This window comes from Dasypus novemcinctus, chromosome 8, assembly GCF_030445035.2.
Source record: "Dasypus novemcinctus isolate mDasNov1 chromosome 8, mDasNov1.1.hap2, whole genome shotgun sequence".
Lineage (NCBI taxonomy): Eukaryota > Metazoa > Chordata > Mammalia > Cingulata > Dasypodidae > Dasypus > Dasypus novemcinctus.
In genome coordinates this window covers 126,266,160-126,284,629 of record NC_080680.1, presented here as the reverse complement: position 1 = coordinate 126,284,629, position 18,470 = coordinate 126,266,160, and the positions used below count along the sequence as shown (strand labels likewise).

The following is an 18,470-nucleotide window of genomic DNA, read 5'->3' as shown; positions in this document are numbered from 1 at the left end:
AGCCGGCCGCCGAGGGCACGGCCGGAGAACATGATGCTCAGCTTGCGGCCCAGGAGGTCGCTGAGCACCATGGCGCTCAGGCCCCCCGCCGCCGCGCCCAAGGTGAACACGGACTGCAGAGAAGGGGGGCGAGCTGGGTGCCCGGGCACCGAGTACCCCCCCACCCCACCCCGCCGCCCATCGGAGGCTAGAGACCGCTCCTCCCAAGCTGCCGGGAGGACTGGGCTGCAGGCAGGCGTACGGACTCAGCCCGGTCACGGTAGTGAGCCTCCGGGCTCTGGAGTATACAAGCAGCGTGTGGACCACCAACGGTTAGGGTTGCCACAGAGAGGGTCCTGCTTTGGGGCGGAGGTGTCTACTATCACTCTAGCAGAGTTACGTGGCTCACCTGCGCGAGCCCCCCTCTTCCTCAACTGTATTATGGGGAGAACACGAGCACCTGCCGCAGAGGGCGGCCCTGGAGGGGGGCCCTGCCTGCACCCCACGTGCTCGGGAGGCACTGGGCAGTCTTATGTCAGACAACAGGTCGTCATCCAAAACTCGCGGCTTCTGGATTGCAGCCCCCGGGGCCTGGGCTGCCAGGTCTGGGCCCTGCGCCCCGTCCGCCCACCCTCTCCTGGGCACCCACGTCCCCGGTGCCTTCCGTCCCCGGCCGGGGCGGGCACCTGCGCCTTCCCAGGTCTTCTCCCCCAGCTTTCACTTCCTCCTCCGGCCTCGGGGCAGTCTTAGGGCCCCACCCCCTCCCCCAGCCGCCTGGAGTGTATGTGGGGGGCCGGCCCTGGAGGGGCCGCAAGGGCGAGCTCTTGGAGATGCCTGGCTGGCACAGAGCCCCGGGGGTCCGCGCCTGCGCCCGCCCCCGGCCTCACCCCGAACCAGGAGGCCTGGGCTTTGGTGAGGCGCACGTCCAGCTCCCGGGAGCGCTCCAGGGCCGGGATGACGGGCGACGTGTAGACCAGGGCGTAGCCGAAGCTGAAGTTGCCCAGCACGGCGGCCAGGGTGGCCAGCAGCACCCTCTTGTTCCACAGGGCCCTGGGGCGGGGCGGGAGGCTGTGAGCCCCCCGGCGGCAGGCAGGCTGCCCTGCGCCCTGCACCCGCTCGGCCGGCAGAGCCCGGCGGCCTGGGCCCCAGGGCCCGCCCCACCTGCCCCTCCCCAGGGCCTGGTACCCAGCGAGCCTGGGGAATTCCCAGGGCGTGAGGACATCGTGGGCTGTCCCCGGGCCCTGGCGCTGGGTCACTTCTCTCCAGGCCATGGGAGGCTCGGGTTCCCGTCCCAGCTCTGCCACCCGAGGCTTGCTGTGTGGCCTCAGCCCAGCCCCTCACCCTCTCTGGGCCCCAGGCCCCCATCTGTGCCTGGTCTTCCCCGCTCTAATGGGCGCTCCTAATGGAGCTCCTCGGGTGACCACAGGAGGAAGGTCGGAGGATGCCCGGGGCGAGCCCGCCGCCCGCGGGGGGCGTCCCGGGCCGTGCCCCCCGCCCCGTGCCGCCCGGCGCTCACCCGACCCGCGCGCTGTCGCCCGGCGGCGAGGGCGGCCTCTCGGGGAAGGTGTCGTAGTCCCGGCCCTCGGCTCCCAGCAGGGGCTCCTGCATGGCGCGCTCGGCTCGGGGCGCGGCGGGGGCTCAGGCCCGGCGGGGACGCGCTCGCGCCCGCAGCGGCTCCCAGCCCGACAGCCCGCGGGGGGCGCAGCTCGGCCCCGCCCCGCGGCAGGCCCCCGCCCCGCGGCCGCGATTGGCTGCCGGGCGGCCCTGCAGAGGCGGCGCGGGCCAATGGGCGGGCGCGGGGCGCGGAGGCTGCGCTGCGGCGCGGCCGGGGCGGGGCCGGGGGCGGGGCGGGGGCGGGGGCGGGGCCGGGCCGGGCCGGGGGCGGGGCCGGGCCGGGGGCCGGGGCGGGGGGCTTCCCTGACCCTGGGGCCGCGCTGGGCTCCGGCGGGCGTCGGGGCGTCCGCCGCGCGGGCTGGGAGGTGGTCGCGGGGCCACCCCCTTCTATGCAAGGGGCCAGTGCCGCCCAGGGAGGCCAGGCGGTCGCCAAGGTCACGCAGCCGAGGTGCGGGAGACAAGGAGGGGTCTCACCCCCACGAGGCCTGTGGGCTCGGCCTGCCCCCCCCCATCGCTTCCTACTGTCACCGCTGTCACCTGGCTTCCTCTCCCTGCAGGTGTGCCCGCACGGTGTGTGTGTGTGTGTGTGTGCGTGTGTGTGAACGCAGAGGGAGGAGGGGGTGGGCGGCCCCAGGGGCGAGGCCGTGTCTGTTCTTTTCATTGTAGAAATAGCTTGGGCTTGTAAAGCACTCAGGTGATAAAAGCAAAATGAACAAGTTAAGAAAAGCAGAAACTGAAATCTCCCCGGAAGCCCCTCCTCCAAAAATAACACAAGCACACTTCCAGCGCTGCCCTGCTGGGTGGGTGTGCCCCAGATATTTTTAAACCGATCCTGTTGTTGAATGGATTATTTCCAAGTTTTAGCTATCAAAATAGTAGCGCCTTCCCACAAATTATTATAATTCCTCTTTATTATAATTGTAATTGTAGTAGAGTAATAAAGAGAAAGCTCCAACCATCTGCCGACAGGGTATTTAGTTTTCTTCCTTCCAATCGTCTCCCCATGTGTCTGATTTGCATATTTTTCACTGGGGAGTGGGCACATTTTACTTCATATTTTGTTTTTTTGAAGATTGACTTTTATTTATTTCTCTCCCCTGTTGCCTGCTCGCTGTGCGTGTTCTTCTGTGTCCACTCGCATTCTTGTCAGATGGCACCGGGAATCTGTGTCTCTTTTTGTTGCATCATCTTGCTGCGTCAGCTCTCCATGTCTGTGGTGTCACTCCTGGGCGCGCTGTGCTTTTTTCTGCCCGGGGCGGCTCTCCTTGCAGGGCATGTGCCTTGTGCGTGGGGCACCCACACGCAGGGGACACCCCTGTGTGGCACGGCACTCCTTGTGTGTGGCAGCACAGCACGTGGGCCAGCTCACCACACGGGCCAGGAGGCCCTGGGTTTGAACCCTGGACTTCCGATGTGGTAGATGGACGCTCTGTCAGTTGAGCCGCATCCACTTCCCTTTACTTCGTATTTTAAACAGTTTCTTGCCGTCAGGAGCAGAAGCTTTGGACCCAGGCACACCCAATGGAGGGTGACTTATAGATATTGGTATACAGGCCTCATAATGGTTATCTTAAAAATTGGAATATAACAAACATGAAGTCTACAGTTTGATGACTAAATCTCTCTGTGCACCCCTATAATCACCACCCAGAGTCCAAGAAACAGATTTTTTTTGCTCACCCAGAAAAGGGCTGGTGGCCCTTCCAGGCCTGCCACCCCCACCCCCACCCCCAAGGTGCTGCCCTGCTTGATTTCTTCCTCTGTGCTTTAGGTTTGTCTGCTCTTGAACTTCAGGTAAATGGAATCATATTCTTTCGTCCCTACCTGTTTTCTTCCACAACATAATTTTTTTCTTCTAAAATCAACTTTATTAAGGTACTACTTACATATGGTAAAATGCACCCACCTTAAGTGTACAAGTTGATACATTTTTTTTTAATTTTTAAAAAATATTTATTTATTATTATTTTTTAATTACATTAAAAAAAATATATGAGGTCCCATTCAACCCCACCGCCCCCGCCCCCTACTCCCCCCACAGCAACACTCTCTCCCATCATCGTGATACATCCATTGCACCTGGTAAGTTCATCTCTGAGCATCACTGCACCCCATAGTCAATGGTCCACATCATAGCCCAGACTCTCTCACGTTCCATCCAGTGGGCCCTGGGGGGATCTACAGTGTCCCGTAATTGTCCGTGAAGCACTATCCAGGACAACTCCACGTCCCGAAAACGCCTCCACATCTCATCTCTTCCTCCCGTTCCCCACACCCAGCAGCCCCCATGGCTACCGTTCCCACACCCATTCCACATTTCCTCTGTGGACATTGGATTGGTTGTGTCCATTGCACACCTATGTCAAGTGAGGGCTTAGATTCCACATGGGTACTGGATGCACTCTTCCCGCTTCTAGTTGTAGACACTCTAGGCTCCATGTTGTGGTGGTTGACCTTCTTCAACTCCATGTTAGCTGAGTGGAGTAAGTCCAATAAGTCAAAGTGTAGGAGCTGAAGTCTGTTGAGGCTCTGGGCTTGGGTGTCACATTATCAGTCCAGAGATTCAAATCCCCTACATATATCTTAAACTCAACACCAACTACAATTCCAATAAAGTAGCATGCAAGTCTTGTGAAAAGAGATCCCCTCTGAGTCCATTTCCATCACGCAGAAACACCAGCTCCAAAGAAGGGCCATCTGTCATGGCAGTGAACCCCTTCTGCCATGACCATAGAACCTGTGGGTCTCTTTATCCCTCAAAAGAACCAATACCTGGGGTTGTATCTACCTTATCTGTCTCTTAGACTCTGTTCAGTTGTACATAGGGGTATTCCTTCTGACAACCTCCAGACTCTTTTTTAGAGACTCACAGCCTTATAATCTCATTTCTCCTTTCCATTTCCCCCTTACATTAGGTCAAACCCCTTCCCGAAGTCATGTTATTATATGTAGACAGGTATATTCTGCTGTTCCGCATTGAATCTTTAATTCAAGGTCATTTTCTAGTTGCTTCTTCAGCTGGTATGTGGTAGTGATCCCTCGGTGCCAGGGAGGCTCATCCCCGGGTGTCGTGTCCCACGCTGGGGGGAATGCATCACATCTACATGCTGAGTTTGGCTGTGAGAGTGGCCACATTTGAGTAACATGAAGGCTGTCAGGAGGAAACCCCCAGGCACAATGCTACTCTAGGCCTTGTTCTTATTGCAGGTGCATAGGCTCAAAAGTGTAGCCATTAGTATCAAGGGCCCACTGTTGGGCCCTCCTTCCTTCCTGGTTCTTGCCGTTGCACCTGGAGGATTGCCGCTGCTCTCCCAGGGCCCACAACAGTGACCCCCCGGCCAGGAGCCCAGTACCCCCCCAGCTGTTGTTTTTAATTGTTTCCACTATGAGTATATATAGACATTACCATATACCCTGGGCATATGCCCTGTATAACTCCCTGTCAACCATATATATCCTGTCAATAACATCCCATATCAGTATTCCTCCGCTGCCATTGTTGAACCACTCTGTGATCCAAAACTTCCCGTAAAGTGAATCCCAACATAATGTCAGCTTCAGAAGAGTCTTAGATCACCAAAATTCATATATACAATATACAGTATTTCCCCAGATCCACCATAAAACCTTTTCCCTTCCACAGCAATAATCTTTTAACTTATTCATATCATATTTCCTGAAACTGATGTACAGATTCCGAAACTATAGTGTTCAAACAAGGTAACATTTGTGCTTACTATGTGGTCCATACTTTAGGTTGTACAGTTTTCTAAATTTTTTAGTTATCCTATGTTTTGTCTTATGGTTTTCATTATTAGTCTGTTGTCCCCTATATGTTTTTGGTGTAATATTAGCTGTTTTATATTCATCCTCGTGTACTCTCACATAACTCCTCTTTTGCCCCCTTATTTACCTTTGTTCTATCCATTGCACATCCATTTTCCCCTCCCCTTAGGGCCCACAATGCCTGCCAATCTAATGCCCTGGGAGCCGTCCTTTCTCACGAGAGATACAGTTCTCTCTATTCGACGGCATTAGTCTTCCCCAGGATATGGGTCCACCCCACCCAATGGTAGAACCCACCTTGGCAAAATGAGCCTTCAGCTATTCCCTCCGGAGTCCGTCCCGCATCAGACCATACCCCCTGAGCGTCCTAACCAGGTGACCCTCCTATTTATACTTTGATACGTTTTACTCAACATTTAGTTCTCAACGAACTTCTGGCACTCTCCCATGTTTGTATGTTGCCCCTCCCTCCCACCTATTTCTTGGACCATATTACCCCTCTTCCCATCCCCAGCCCCCCTCAAACCCAGAAAACCCCACCCGAAGGTAACCCCTTGCCCCCATTTTGTCCCTTCTTTGTGCTCATACTTACCCCCAGCTCATCACAGATTCCACCCCTACAGACATTAACTCACATCCTTCCTCCACCCCCCGATTTCCAGTAAGCCACTTTTCCAGACTCTAGCTCTCTGAGGCAGTTAACTTATTTCATATCATTGAGGTCATATAGTATTTGTCCTTCAATGCCTGGGTTGCTTCACTTAACATAAGATTCTCAAGGTTCATCCATGTTATCACGTGCGATTGTAGTGTATTGGTTCTTACAGCTGAGTAGTATTCCATTGTGTGTATATACCACATTTTATTGATCCACTCATCTGTTGATGGACTTTTGGATTGATTCCAACTTTTGGCGATGGTGAACAATGCTGCTATGAACATTGGTGTACATATATCGGTTTGTGTCCTTGTTTTCAGATCTGATGGGTATATACCCAGCAGTGGTATTGCTGGGTCATATGGCAAATCTATGGATAATTTTTTGAGAAACTGCCATACTGTCCTCCAGAATGGTTGGATCCTTCTACATTCCCACCAGCAATGGATGAGTGTTCCCCTTTCTTCACATCCTCTCCAGCATTTGTATTCTACTGTTTTTTTCATGGCTGCCAATCTTATGGGAGTAAGATGGTATCTCATTGTAGTTTTGATTTGCATTTCCCTGATAGCTAGGGATTTGGAGCATTTTTTCATGTGCTTTTTAGCCATTTGTATTTCTTCTTTGGAGAAGTGTCTGTTTAAATCTTTTTCCCATTTTTTAAATGGGTTGTTTATCTTTTTGTTTTCGAGATCTATGAGTTCTTTATATATGCAAGTTATAAGTCTCTTATCAGATATATGGTTGCCAAATATTTTCTCCCATTGTGTGGGTTCCCTTTTTACTTTCTTGACAAACTCCTTTGAGGTGCAGAAGGCTTTAATTTTGAGGTAGTCCCATTTATCTATTTGTTCTTTTGCTGCTCGTGCTTTTGGTGTGATATTCATGAAGCCATTTCCTATTACAAGGTCCTGTAGATGTTTCCCTACACTGCTTTCTAAGGTCTTTATGGTCTTGGCTCTTATATTTAGGTCTTTGATCCATCTAGAGTTGATCTTTGTATAAGGTGTGAGATGGTAATCCTCTTTCATTCTTCTACATATGGCTATCCAGTTCTCCAGGCACCATTTGTTGAATAGGCCATTCTCTCCCAGTTGAGAGGTTTTGGTGGCTTTATCGAATATTATATGGCTATATACATGAGGTTCTATATCTGAACTTTCAATTAGATTCCATTGGTCTGTGTGTCTCTCCTTATGCCAGTACCATGCTGTTTTCACTACTGTAGCTTTGTAGTATGTTTTGAAGTCAGGAAGTGTGATTCCTCCTATTTCGTTTTTCTTTTTCAATATGTCTTTGGCTATTCGGGGCCTCTTTTTATTCCAAATAAATTTCATAGTTAGTTTTTCTAGTTCCTTAAAGAAGGTTGTGTTGATTTTTATTGGGATTGCATTGAATGTGTAGATCAGTTTTGGTAGGATAGACATCTTAATAATATTCAGTCTTCCTATCCATGAACAGGGAATATTCTTCCATTTATTTAGGTCTTCTTTGATTTCCTTGAACAATCTTGTATAGTTCTCGATGTATAAGTTTTTTACCTCTTTAGTTAAATTTATTCCTAAGTATTTGATTTTTTTATTTACTATTGTGAATGGTATTTGTTTCTTGATTTCCTCCTGATCTTGCTCATTATTGGTGTATAGAAATGCTACTGATTTTTGTGCATTGATCTTATAACCTGCGACTTTGCTAAACTCATTTATGAGTTCTAGGAGCTTTGTTGAAGATCTCTCAGGGTTTTCTATATATAGGATCATGTCATCTGCAAATAATGAAATTTTGACTTCTTCCCTTCCAATTTGAATGCCTTTTATATCTGGTTCTTGTCTCAGTGCTCGAGCCAGTACTTCCAAGACAATGTTAAATAGGAGCGGAGACAATGGGCATCCTTGTCTTGTTCCTGATTTTAGAGGGAAGGATTTCAGGACTTCGCCATTGTAAACAATGTTGGCTTTAGGTTTTTCATATATACTCTTTATCATGTTCAAAAAGTTTCCTTGTATTCCGATCTTTTGGAGTGTTTTTATCAGGAAGGGGTGCTGTATTTTGTCAAATGCCTTTTCTGCATCTATAGATATAATCATGTGGTTTTTTCTCTCAATCTGTTTATATGGTGTATTATATTGATTGATTTTCTTATGTTGAACCATCCTTGCATACCTGGGATAAATCCCACTTGGTCATGGTGTATAATTCGTTTAATGTGTTGTTGAATACGATTAGCAAGTATTTTGTTAAGTATTTTTGCGTCTAGGTTCATTAGAGAAATTGGTCTGTAATTTTCCTTTCTTGTGGTGTCTTTGTTTGGCTTTGGTACTAGGGTAATGTTGGCATCATAGAAGGAATTAGGCAGTGTTCCTTCTGTTTCGATTTTTTGGAATAGTTTCAACAGGATTGGTGTCAGTTCTTTCCGGAATGTTTTGTAGAATTCACCTGTGAAGCCGTCTGGCCCTGGGCTCTTCTTAGTTGGGAGATTTTTAATGACTGATTCTATCTCTTTGCTTGTGATTGGTTTGTTAAGATCATCAATTTCTTCTTTCGTCAGTATGGGCTGCTTATGTATTTCTAGGAATTTGTCCATTTCCTCTAAATTGTCATTTTTGTTGGAATATAGTTTTTCAAAGTATCCTCTTATGATAGTCTTTATTTCTGTGGGGTCAGTGGTGATATCACCTTTCTCATTTCTTATTTTGTGTATTTGCATCTTTTCTCTTTTTTTCTTTGTTAGTCTCGCTAAAGGTTTGTCAATTTTGTTGATCTTCTCAAAAAACCAGCTCTTGGTCTTGTTTATTTTTTCAAGTGCTTTCTTATTTTCTATTTCATTTAGTTCTGCTCTTATCTTTGTTATTTCCTTCCTTCTTCTTCCTGTTGGGTTACTTTGTTGTTGTTTTTCTAATTCCTTCAAATGTGCAGTTAATTCTTCAATTTCTGCTCTTTCTTCTTTTTTGATATATGAATTTATGGCTAGAAATTTCCCTCTCAGTACCGCTTTTGCTGCATCCCATAAATTTTGGTATGTTGTGTTATCATTATCATTTGTTTCAAGGTAGTCATTGATTTCTTTTGAGATTTCCTCTTTGACCCGCTGTTTTTCTAAGAGTGTGCTGTTTAATTTCCAAATTGTCGTGTGAAGTCTGGGTCTCTGTCCCTTGCAAATTTCCAGCTTGACTCCACTGTGGTCAGAGATATTGTTTTGTATGATTTCGATCTTTCTGAATTCATTAAGCCTTTCTTTGTGGCCTAGCATATGGTCAATCTTGGAGAATGTTCCATGTGCGCTTGAGAAAAATGTATATCCTGCTGTGTTTGGGTGTAATGATCTATATATGTCTATTAGATCCAGCTCTTCTAATATACTGTTCAAATGTTTTGTTTCTTTAGTGATTCTCTTTTGAGATGTTCTGTCCAGAGTTGATAGTGGTGTATTAAAATCCCCCACTATAATTGTAGATGCATCTATTCTTTCACTTAGTTTTTCCAGCGTTTGCCTCACATATTTAGAGGCGCCCTTGTTAGGAGCATAAATATTTATGATTGTTCGATCTTCTTGACAAATTGTCCCTTTCACTAAAATATAGTATCCTTCTTTGTCTTTCACAATTGTTTCGCATTTAAAGTCTATTTTGTCTGATATTAATATAGCTACTCCTGCCTTTTTTTGGTTGTTGTTTGCTTGTATGATTGTTTTCCAGCCATTCACTTTCAACCTCCATGAGTCTCTGGGTCTAAGATGTGTCTCTTGTAGGCAGCATATAGATGGGTCGTATTTCCTTATCCAGTGTCCCAGTCTGAATCTTTTGATAGGTGAGTTTAATCCATTGACATTCAGTGTTATTATGTTTAGAGAGTTATTTATGGTAGCCATATTTTGGTTGGATTTGTGTTTGTTATATTTTGTTTGTATTATTTTATTTTCCCCTTCTATTTTTGTCTTTCTTGTTGCTTTTACACTCTCCTCCATCTCTGACTGTCCTGTTTTTTCCTTTCTTCCTGCAGAATTCCCTTAAGAATTTCTTGAAGGGGAGGTTTCTTGTTGATATACTCTTTCAGTTTCTGTTTATCTGTGAATATTTTGAACTCTCCGTCATTTTTGAATGCTAGTTTAGCTGGATAGAGTATTCTTGGTTGGAGATTTTTTTCCTTTAGTACCTTGACTATATCATACCACTGCCTTCTTGCCTCCATCGTTTCAGATGAGAAATCAGCACTTAATCTTATGGAGTTTCCCTTGTATGTGATGGTTTTCTTTTCTCTTGCTGCTTTTAGAATTTTTTCTTTGTCTTGAGCATTGGATAATTTGACAAGTATATGTCTTGGGGTGGGCCTGTTGGGGTTTATGACCAGTGGAGTGCGCTGTGCTTCTTGGATATGTACATCTGTCTCTTTCAGTAGATTTGGGAAGTTTTCATTCATTATTTCCTGCAACACTCCTTCTGACCCCTTTCCCTTCTCTTCTCCTTCTGGAATGCCTATAATACGTATGTTTGAGCGTTTTGCGTTATCATTCAGGTCCCTAAGTCCTATCTGGATTTTTTCTACCTTTTTATTGACCACTTCTACTATCTGTTTGATTTCCAATGCACTGTCTTCCACATCACTAATTCTCTGCTCTGCCTCTTCTAGTCTGCTGATATTTGCTGCAAGTGTATTTTTGATTTCTTGAATTGTGGTGTTCATTTCCATCATATCTGTTATTTTTTTGCGCATGTCTGCAATTTCCCCTCCAAGTGTTGTCTTCACGCTGTTAACCTCTTTCATTACTTCATCAAATTTGTCGGTGATAAATGTTCTGAGATCTTTCATTGCTTGTGCGAAGTCCTGCCCCCCTTCCTGATTTTCAGTTTGTTGATTGGATTCAGCCATGTTTTCCTGATTACTGGTTTGGTTTGTAGATTTTTGTTGCTGTCTTGTCAACATTTTTTCTTGACGGGTTTAATCAGTTCCTTAGCTTCTTTGTCTAGTCTTGGAGATTAATTAGCTGTTGTTTTTGCGTAAGTGTTATATCTTCTCTTTGTCACTTTGTTCTTCTTATTCCAATTTCTTATTGCTAGTTAAGCTCACTTTAAAGGAAAGTATTAGTGCTGGGGAAAGTCAATTGTGTAAGGAAGGAGAAAGTGTGAAGTAGTATTGGTGATATATGTTTACAAAGCAACAATATGAGTTCTGGGAGGATGGAGGTTAGATCATGTAAATTGTGTAGAGTTATAGTAGTAGGAAAGTACCTATAATGAGGTAGACGACTGAATATGCGAGGAATGTGGTACGTACTAAGAGGCTATTGTTTTCGTGAGAGAGGGAAAGAGAAAAGAAAGGTAATAGTTTCAGGGACGAATACCAGATGGAAAACTAAACAAAGGTATTAGAAATTAAGAGTTAGACACTTTGTGGATCAAAGAAAGGGAGATGGAATATAGGAGAGATAGCAGATGGTGGAGGATATCAAGTTGTAGGGGAAAGGGGATAGTGTAGATAGGCTAAATCTATTCACAGAGAAATGAGGCAGTGGAGGGTGAGGAAACCCAGCAAATGTGAGGTATTTCCTATAGGACCTATTGTATTGTTAAGGTAAAATAGTATAAGAAGAATATTGGGGACAAGAAAGAGAGGATTGAAAAAAAAAAAAAGAACAACAAGAACAAGAACAACAACAAAAAAAAAAACAAAAAAAAAAAACAAAGAACAGAAACCCCGCCGCCAGGCTCGGCTGGGCTCAGCTGGGCTCTGGTCCCCCGCCCGCCGCCCGCCGCGGCTTGGCTGGGCTCGGCTGGGCTCGGCTGGGCTCGGCTTTCCCGCCCGCCGCCCGGCGCGGCGTGGCTGGGCTCGGCCCCCCCGCCCGCTGCGGCTCAGCCGGCTCGGCCGGACTCGGCTTCCCCGCCCACCGCCCACCGCCACGGCGCAGCGCGGCTCGGCTCTCCCGCCCGCCGCCCTCTGCGGCACGGCTAGGCTCGGCTGGGCTTGTCTCCTTCGCCCGCCGCCCAACGCGGCACAGCGCGGCTCGGCTCTCCCGCCCGCCACCCGCCGCGGTGCTAGCTGCCTCGGCTCCGCCTACCCAAGGAGGGAGTCCTCCACTCGTAGCTGGGATCTCCGTGTATATTTCACAGATGGATCCTCTCTGTTACCTTCCCTCCAAATCGATGTCCAGACACCTCCGGACCAGGAAAAATCCCGAAACAGCCGGTCCCAAAGAGTCTCCGACACCTCCCAGCCGATTCCCCCCAGGAGCTAGTAACCGGGAAGTTCACTCAGCCGCCATCTTGCCTCCCCCTCCTGAGAAGTCCCAATTTATATCTTATAGACCAGTCCTTTCCGTTACCTTCCCACCAAATCGATGTCCAGACACTTCCTGCCCTGAAAAAATCCTGAAAAAGCCTGGTCCCGGAGAACCTCCAGCGGTGCCCAGCTGCCTCTTCCCAGGAGAGACGGCAAGGCAAGCTCACTCAGCCACCATCTTGCCGGAAGTCCTTTTCTCAAGTTGATACATTTTGACGACTATCTAACCCAGTTGACTGCCACCCCAGCAGGATCTAAATAGTTTCCAGCCTCGTGGAGGGTTCCTGCTGGCCCCTTCCCATCTTGCCCCTTCCCCACCCCCAGGAAACTGATCTGCTTTCCCTGACCGTAGATTAGATGGATCTTTCTAGCGTTTCTATGAAGAAAACAATGTAGCAAGTGCCCTTTTTTTTTTAGGTCTGCTTCTTTCTCTCAGGGTTTTTGTGAGAGTCACTCATTTTGTTGCATTTTTCAATGTATTTTGTTACTTTTTATTGCTGAGTAATGCTAAGTGAAATAAAATGGCCATCTGCTGGGAGAAGATCCCTTTCCCAGAAGACAAAGACAATTGACCTTCAGGGGTTTTCCTGAGAAAACAGAGCACACCCTAAAGGGTCCCTGATAAGCCACACCTGGTGATAAAACTAGTTCGGGTCCAAATGGACAAGCCTACCATGCAAATCAAGTACATCTGCAGATGCAACGAGATGATGCAATGAGGATAACCATGAGGAAACAAGCAGGAGCGGAGGTGGCTCAGGCCACTGGGCACCTCCCTCTCACATGCAAGGTCCCGGGTTCGGTTCCTGGTGCCTCCTAAAAAGGAGACGAGCACTCAAGCAACAGACACAGAGAGCAGAGAGCGAGCACAAGACAACTAGGGGAAGGGAGAAATAAATAAAACAAATCTTTTGGGGGAAAAAAAAAAAGACCTCTGTGGGAAACTACCATTCTTGCTTCACCTGTGGCGTATATGATGTTGCATTTTCTGCCCCAGCCCTTCCAGTTCTTTCCCCTTCCAGTCCCACAAACAGTCCATTCCTAAACAGATAAAAGGCAAGCCTCTGTAACCTGCGATTGATCAGTCAATCTTACAGGAAATACTTGATCTTTCCTTCCATAAGCCTGTTGGATATCTGTTTCTTGATGACCCCAGGTCAATGACCTTTAATTGTTACTGCTCATGGGTAATTTCCGTCCTACTGAGAATATCAGTGCTTTTGGGATGTTTCCTGCAAGGCACGTGCCCCCCGCCCCCAGCTATGGCCCTTGAGTTCTTGAGCACTGAGCGCTGTACTCCTTCTTTAGAAGCCCCCCCGCCCCGCCACACACCTTCCCAGGCTGCATGACGAGCCATGAAAGCCCCCTCTCGTTTTGCAGCTAGCGCAGGTGATCGAGCTGGGAACTGCCGTCTCTCCTCCCGCTGCCGGGGACGGGGGCCCCCCGAAAGCCCCCTAGTAAACGCCCACGACGCGCCAAGCCGGCCTTGTCCCAGGCTCTGTTTTGGTCTATCGGTTCCATTGAAAGCCGTCATTTTAAACACCTCCATGAAGAATCAGGCCAAATCTAATGAAACCAGGCTTATTTTAGGAGGAAAAGCAATCTTTTTGAGGTTATTTGGTCAAAAGGAGGGTGACTGTAGAAGAAACTGTGTGTTTCGTTGGGAAATTGTCGCACATGCCTGCGGGTTCCCAGGTCCCGTGCCTGCTCCCTGTCTGGGGGGTGCCCACCCCTTTGTAAGCGTCTCGTCACCTGCTGTAATTGGGCTGGATCCTGTGCTCTTGCATGCAGCTGCCCTAAATGCCAGCCAGAGTTAAAGTCGTGTCTTTTGTGCTTTGGGCCTCAGACACCAAAGAGAGCTGACACCCCAAGTCCTTGACATTCCCTAGAGCAGGGCTCCCCCCGCTCCTGCGCCGCCACACCTGCCGAGGAGCCCGCCACGGGGGCGAGCCGCTGTAGGTGTGTCTGAGGTTGTGCAATGAGCTGCACCTGCACCCCGCGTGCGTTTCGGCCCCTCCAGGCAGGCTGGCGGCTGGGCTGCGGACCTGGCTGGCTGCCCCCGAGCCGTGCCGACTTGATGTGACTAAGCCTGGCGCAGGAATAAATAACCGGAAAATGTTAAAGAACCGCATTCAGGTGCTTCGTGATGTAGGTCAGGCTCAAACATTTCAACAGGCATACCTATTTCCTGACCTAGCTTCTTGGTGTAATGGGCTATGGGGACAATCCCATACACTTTGGATTTACGCTTTTAATTGTGATGAGCGGTCTGTATGGTTTTATTTGTTGCTATACAGACTTGTGCTGCATGATTTCGTTCATATCCCTTGTCACGCTCAAGACAGACGGTTGCTCTTAAGATAGTTAATCAAGAGGAAAAAGAAAAGTGGCTCTGTCTCTAGTAGACCGACGCGAAAAATAAAAATAAAAGTAATAGACTCGGAGAGAGGGCTGGAATCCACTCGACTGAGCAGACGACCCGCTGCCCAGGCCTTCGATCTAGTTCAGTGCAGTTTCTCACTCCACGTAAGAAAGGAAACAAACATGAGAAATAAAAAGGAAAAATGCAACAAGTTACTGCCCGAGGCTGCTTGACCACCCGGCAAGAAAAGCCATCAATGGCGCTGACCTGAGAGCTTTGGTCGTTTTCCGTGTGATCATTGGAAAGCTGACCCAAAAGGGGACCCTGTTAAGGGAAATAAAGTGGCCGCCCACACTGCGGATTGCTGGGAGGGACTCCTTTCTGAGAAGGACTTTTCCAGAAAACAAACACAATTGACCGGCAGGGGTTTTCCAAGAAAACCAGACACACCTTCCAGGGCAGGGCCACTGGCACGCAGAGTCCCGGGGGGTCCCCTACCTCCCGTGCAGGGGCCAGAGCTGGCCAGAAGGGGCGAGCGCGCACAGGACTGGGCGCGCGTGTGCGCCCCGTGTGAGCCCCCCGTCAGGTGGGAGCTGAGCGCCAGCCTCTCCACATCTCCTCACCTTTGGAAGCTCGTTTAGGAAAAGGGAAGGCGGGCGCGGGGCCTGGCAGAGAACGTGGCCGGGGCACCCCTCCCGCACGGGTGCCCCCGGCAGCCCTGGCCTGAGCCTGCGCCCGGCGCCCGGCCCGCCGCGGCGGTGGCAGAGGGCTGGAGGTCGCGACCCCGGCTTCTTAGAGGGACGGTCTTTTGGGGCTTCGGTCTGGAGGGTGAAGTTGAGTCGGGCTCGGACCCTGGCGCCAGGTGCGCTGACCGGCCCTTCCTGGTTCTTCCTGGGATGACGGGCGTGGGCTCGAGGCCCCAGCAGGCCCCCGGGGGTCTTCCCAGGCCCCCGACGCCCTGCCTGCCGACCGTCTCCGTGGCCGCAGCGTGGCCGAGCGTGGTCTCTGCGGGGAGCCCTGGAGGCCAGTGAAACCTGTGTAAGCGAGGAGGAGGGGACAGGGGACAGGGGAGGACCACGGGGCCACGTCTCCCCAGAGGCCGGGAAACGCGCTCCCCAAACCGCGCCCTCCGTGTTAAATAAGCTCAGAGAGAGGATTCAGAGGCAGAGCCTGGGAACCCCGCCAGACTGCGGTACAGGCCCCTGGGCGGCGGGCTTCCCTCAGCGCCCTTTACCAACCAGCCTTCTCGGGTTTTTTGTTTTGTTTTGAAAGATTTATTTTATTTGTTTCTCTCCCCTTCCCCCCGTTGCATGCTCTCTGTGTCCATTCGCTGTGTGTTCTTCTGCGTCCACTTGCTTTATCTGGCAGCACCGGGAAACTGTCTCTTTTTTATCACATCATCTTCCTGCGTCAGCTCTCCGTGTGTGCGGCACCACTTCTGGGCGGGCTGTGCTTTTCTCACATGGGCAGCTCTCCTTGTGTGAGGGGCTCCCCTACGCGGGGGCACCCCTGCGTGGCACGGCACTCCTGGCATGCGGCAGCACTGCGCGTGGGCCAGCTCCACACGGGTCAGGAGGCCCTGGGGATCGAACCCTGGACCCTCCATATGGTAGGCGGACGCTCTGTCAGTTGAGCCACGTCCACTTCCCTCTTCTCGGTTTTCAACAACTGAGATGGTGCCCCTGGGATGGAGAGGGTAAGGGGGGCAGGCCAGTCTCACTTTAGCCAAGGAGCCCACTGCTGGGTCCTGTCTACACCTGGACCTTCCCAAATCCCGCTGTGCCTGAAGAGGGGAGCGACAGGGGCCAAGATCTGGCCTTCACTAGGCCCCTCTCCTGTGAAGTAAGGGGCCTCCTCGTATACCATCAGTTAAGATTAAAAAAAGTTCCTAGAAAATGGCTCCTGTCAGGTCTCTATGCTGAAGGTATACAATTCTCTCTTCTGTTCTAATCTGTGCTTAAGGTATTTAACTTTTAAATCTGTTTAACTTTGTCAATCTGCTCGTGCCTAGTAAATCAGATTTGGGGTTTACCTGTTACAAATTGAATAATGGTCAAAGATAACCTAAAAATGAGTCCTTAAATGCCAATGCTATCTTGCAATTGGATTTGATGTATAAGAGAAATCACATGAAATTAGTTCAATTGCTAGAAAAGCAAAAAATTTAGCAATGTTACTAATAAAATTATTTTAGTTGCTTAGATAGTAAATGAAACACCCAATTTTTTAAAAATTTTTTATCCCTCCACCCCATGCAGCTTTTTGCTTGCTGTCTGCTATCTCTGTCCATTCGCTGTGTTCTTCCGTGTCTGTATTTATTCCCCCCTTGTGGCTTGCTAGAGGTCTGCCCTCTGTGTCCATTCATTGCACGCTCTTCTGTGTTTTTGCTCGTCTCCCTTTTTGTTGCGTCACCTTGCTGAGTCAGCTCTCCGAGGCGCTTGCGGGCCAGTGTCTGTCCGCAGTGTGCAGACAAGCCTGCCTTCACAAGGAGGCCGCGGGACAGGAACCCAGGGCCTCCCATATGGTAGACGGGAGCCCAGCTGATGGAGCCACAGCTGCTTCCCCCAATTTGTTTTTAAAGTGGAAACTTACTAGAAACTGTAACTAAGAGTTAAGATCACTATATAGATGCCTTTAGATTATAGAACAGCAGAAGGATAATATCTGAAATTGTGATAACTGGGTGGAAATAGCCTAGAACCACTATAATAATGGTGATTCTAAACTGAGTCTGCTGAGATCAGCTCAGCGATAGGTTGGCTCAAAGGGAAGGCAATGCAGAACTTAAAGAAACAAAGGACAGAGAGAAAGACATGAAAGAGAAGATAAAGATGGGACCAAGGGACTCACAGCTTTTGGAACTGAGAGCCTCAACCCTCGTTTCCACTCGTATTTACTGGCAACTACCCAGCAGCTGTTTGCTATCAGAACTGCCACATCGTCTACAATAATAGGGAACAAGTGCAACATCTACAATAGAACAGGTGTAACATTTACAATAAGGAACAGGTCATACAAAGCCCAACTACAATCTAAACTCTTTTTCCCACATTTCTCCCTTTTTTTGCACATGGGGGGTGGGGGGTCACACAAAAACTAGATATATTCCAGTAAGTGTTCTGCTAGATAAAAGGCTTTTCCAATGCTTTGCAGCATCTAACTTACCACTAGAAGTCCTGAACCAGCAGCCGATACCAGAATCTTGGTTAAAAAGTAACAAGTGAAAAGTGCTGACCCCTTGTTGTGCCCGCAGAGAGAGTCAGTGATGGCATATAGAAGGCCAGGCTCAGCAATAGTTTTCTTTTTTTTTTTTTTTTAAAGATTTATTTATTTATTTAATTCCCCCCCCTCCCCTGGTTGTCTGTTCTTGGTGTCTATTTGCTGCGTCTTGTTTCTTTGTCTTGTTTCTTTGTCCGCTTCTGTTGTCGTCAGCGGCACGGGAAGTGTGGGCGGCGCCATTCCTGGGCAGGCTGCACTTTCTTTTTCACGCTGGGCGGCTTTCCTCACGGGCGCACTCCTTGCGCGTGGGGCTCCCCCACGCGGGGGACACCCCTGCGTGGCAGGGCAGTCCCCCACGCGGGGGACACCCCTGCGTGGCAGGGCACTCCTTGCGCGCATCAGCGCTGCGCATGGCCAGCTCCACACGGGTCAAGGAGGCCCGGGGTTTGAACCGCGGACCTCCCATGTGGTAGACGGACGCCCTAACCACTGAAGGAAAATTCATTTACGACTGGCCGGGCTCAGGAATTTTTCTGTTAAAAAACAGTGCCCTGAACAAGATTGAGTTTATTTTATACA

General features: G+C 49.3%; 1 protein-coding gene and 1 long non-coding RNA gene across 2 annotated transcripts in view; one reads left to right on the top strand and one right to left on the bottom strand.

Moving 5' to 3' along the window:
* SLC2A6 (solute carrier family 2 member 6) overlaps positions 1–1,663 on the bottom strand; it is a 7,110-nt gene extending 5,447 nt beyond the window's left edge. Inside the window, exons 1-3 of the mRNA XM_058301380.2 lie at positions 1,496–1,663; positions 867–1,029; positions 4–113 (exon numbers count right to left, since the gene is read on the bottom strand). Coding sequence (XP_058157363.1) covers positions 4–113; positions 867–1,029; positions 1,496–1,587 — 365 coding nt within the window. The 5' untranslated portion in view covers positions 1,588–1,663. The remainder of the gene's footprint in view (positions 1–3; positions 114–866; positions 1,030–1,495) is intronic.
* Positions 1,664–1,889: 226 nt separating this feature from the next.
* LOC131279539 (uncharacterized) overlaps positions 1,890–18,470 on the top strand; it is a 33,938-nt gene continuing 17,357 nt past the window's right edge. The window contains exon 1 of the long non-coding RNA XR_009186964.1: positions 1,890–2,150. This is a non-coding gene — a long non-coding RNA (uncharacterized lncRNA). The remainder of the gene's footprint in view (positions 2,151–18,470) is intronic.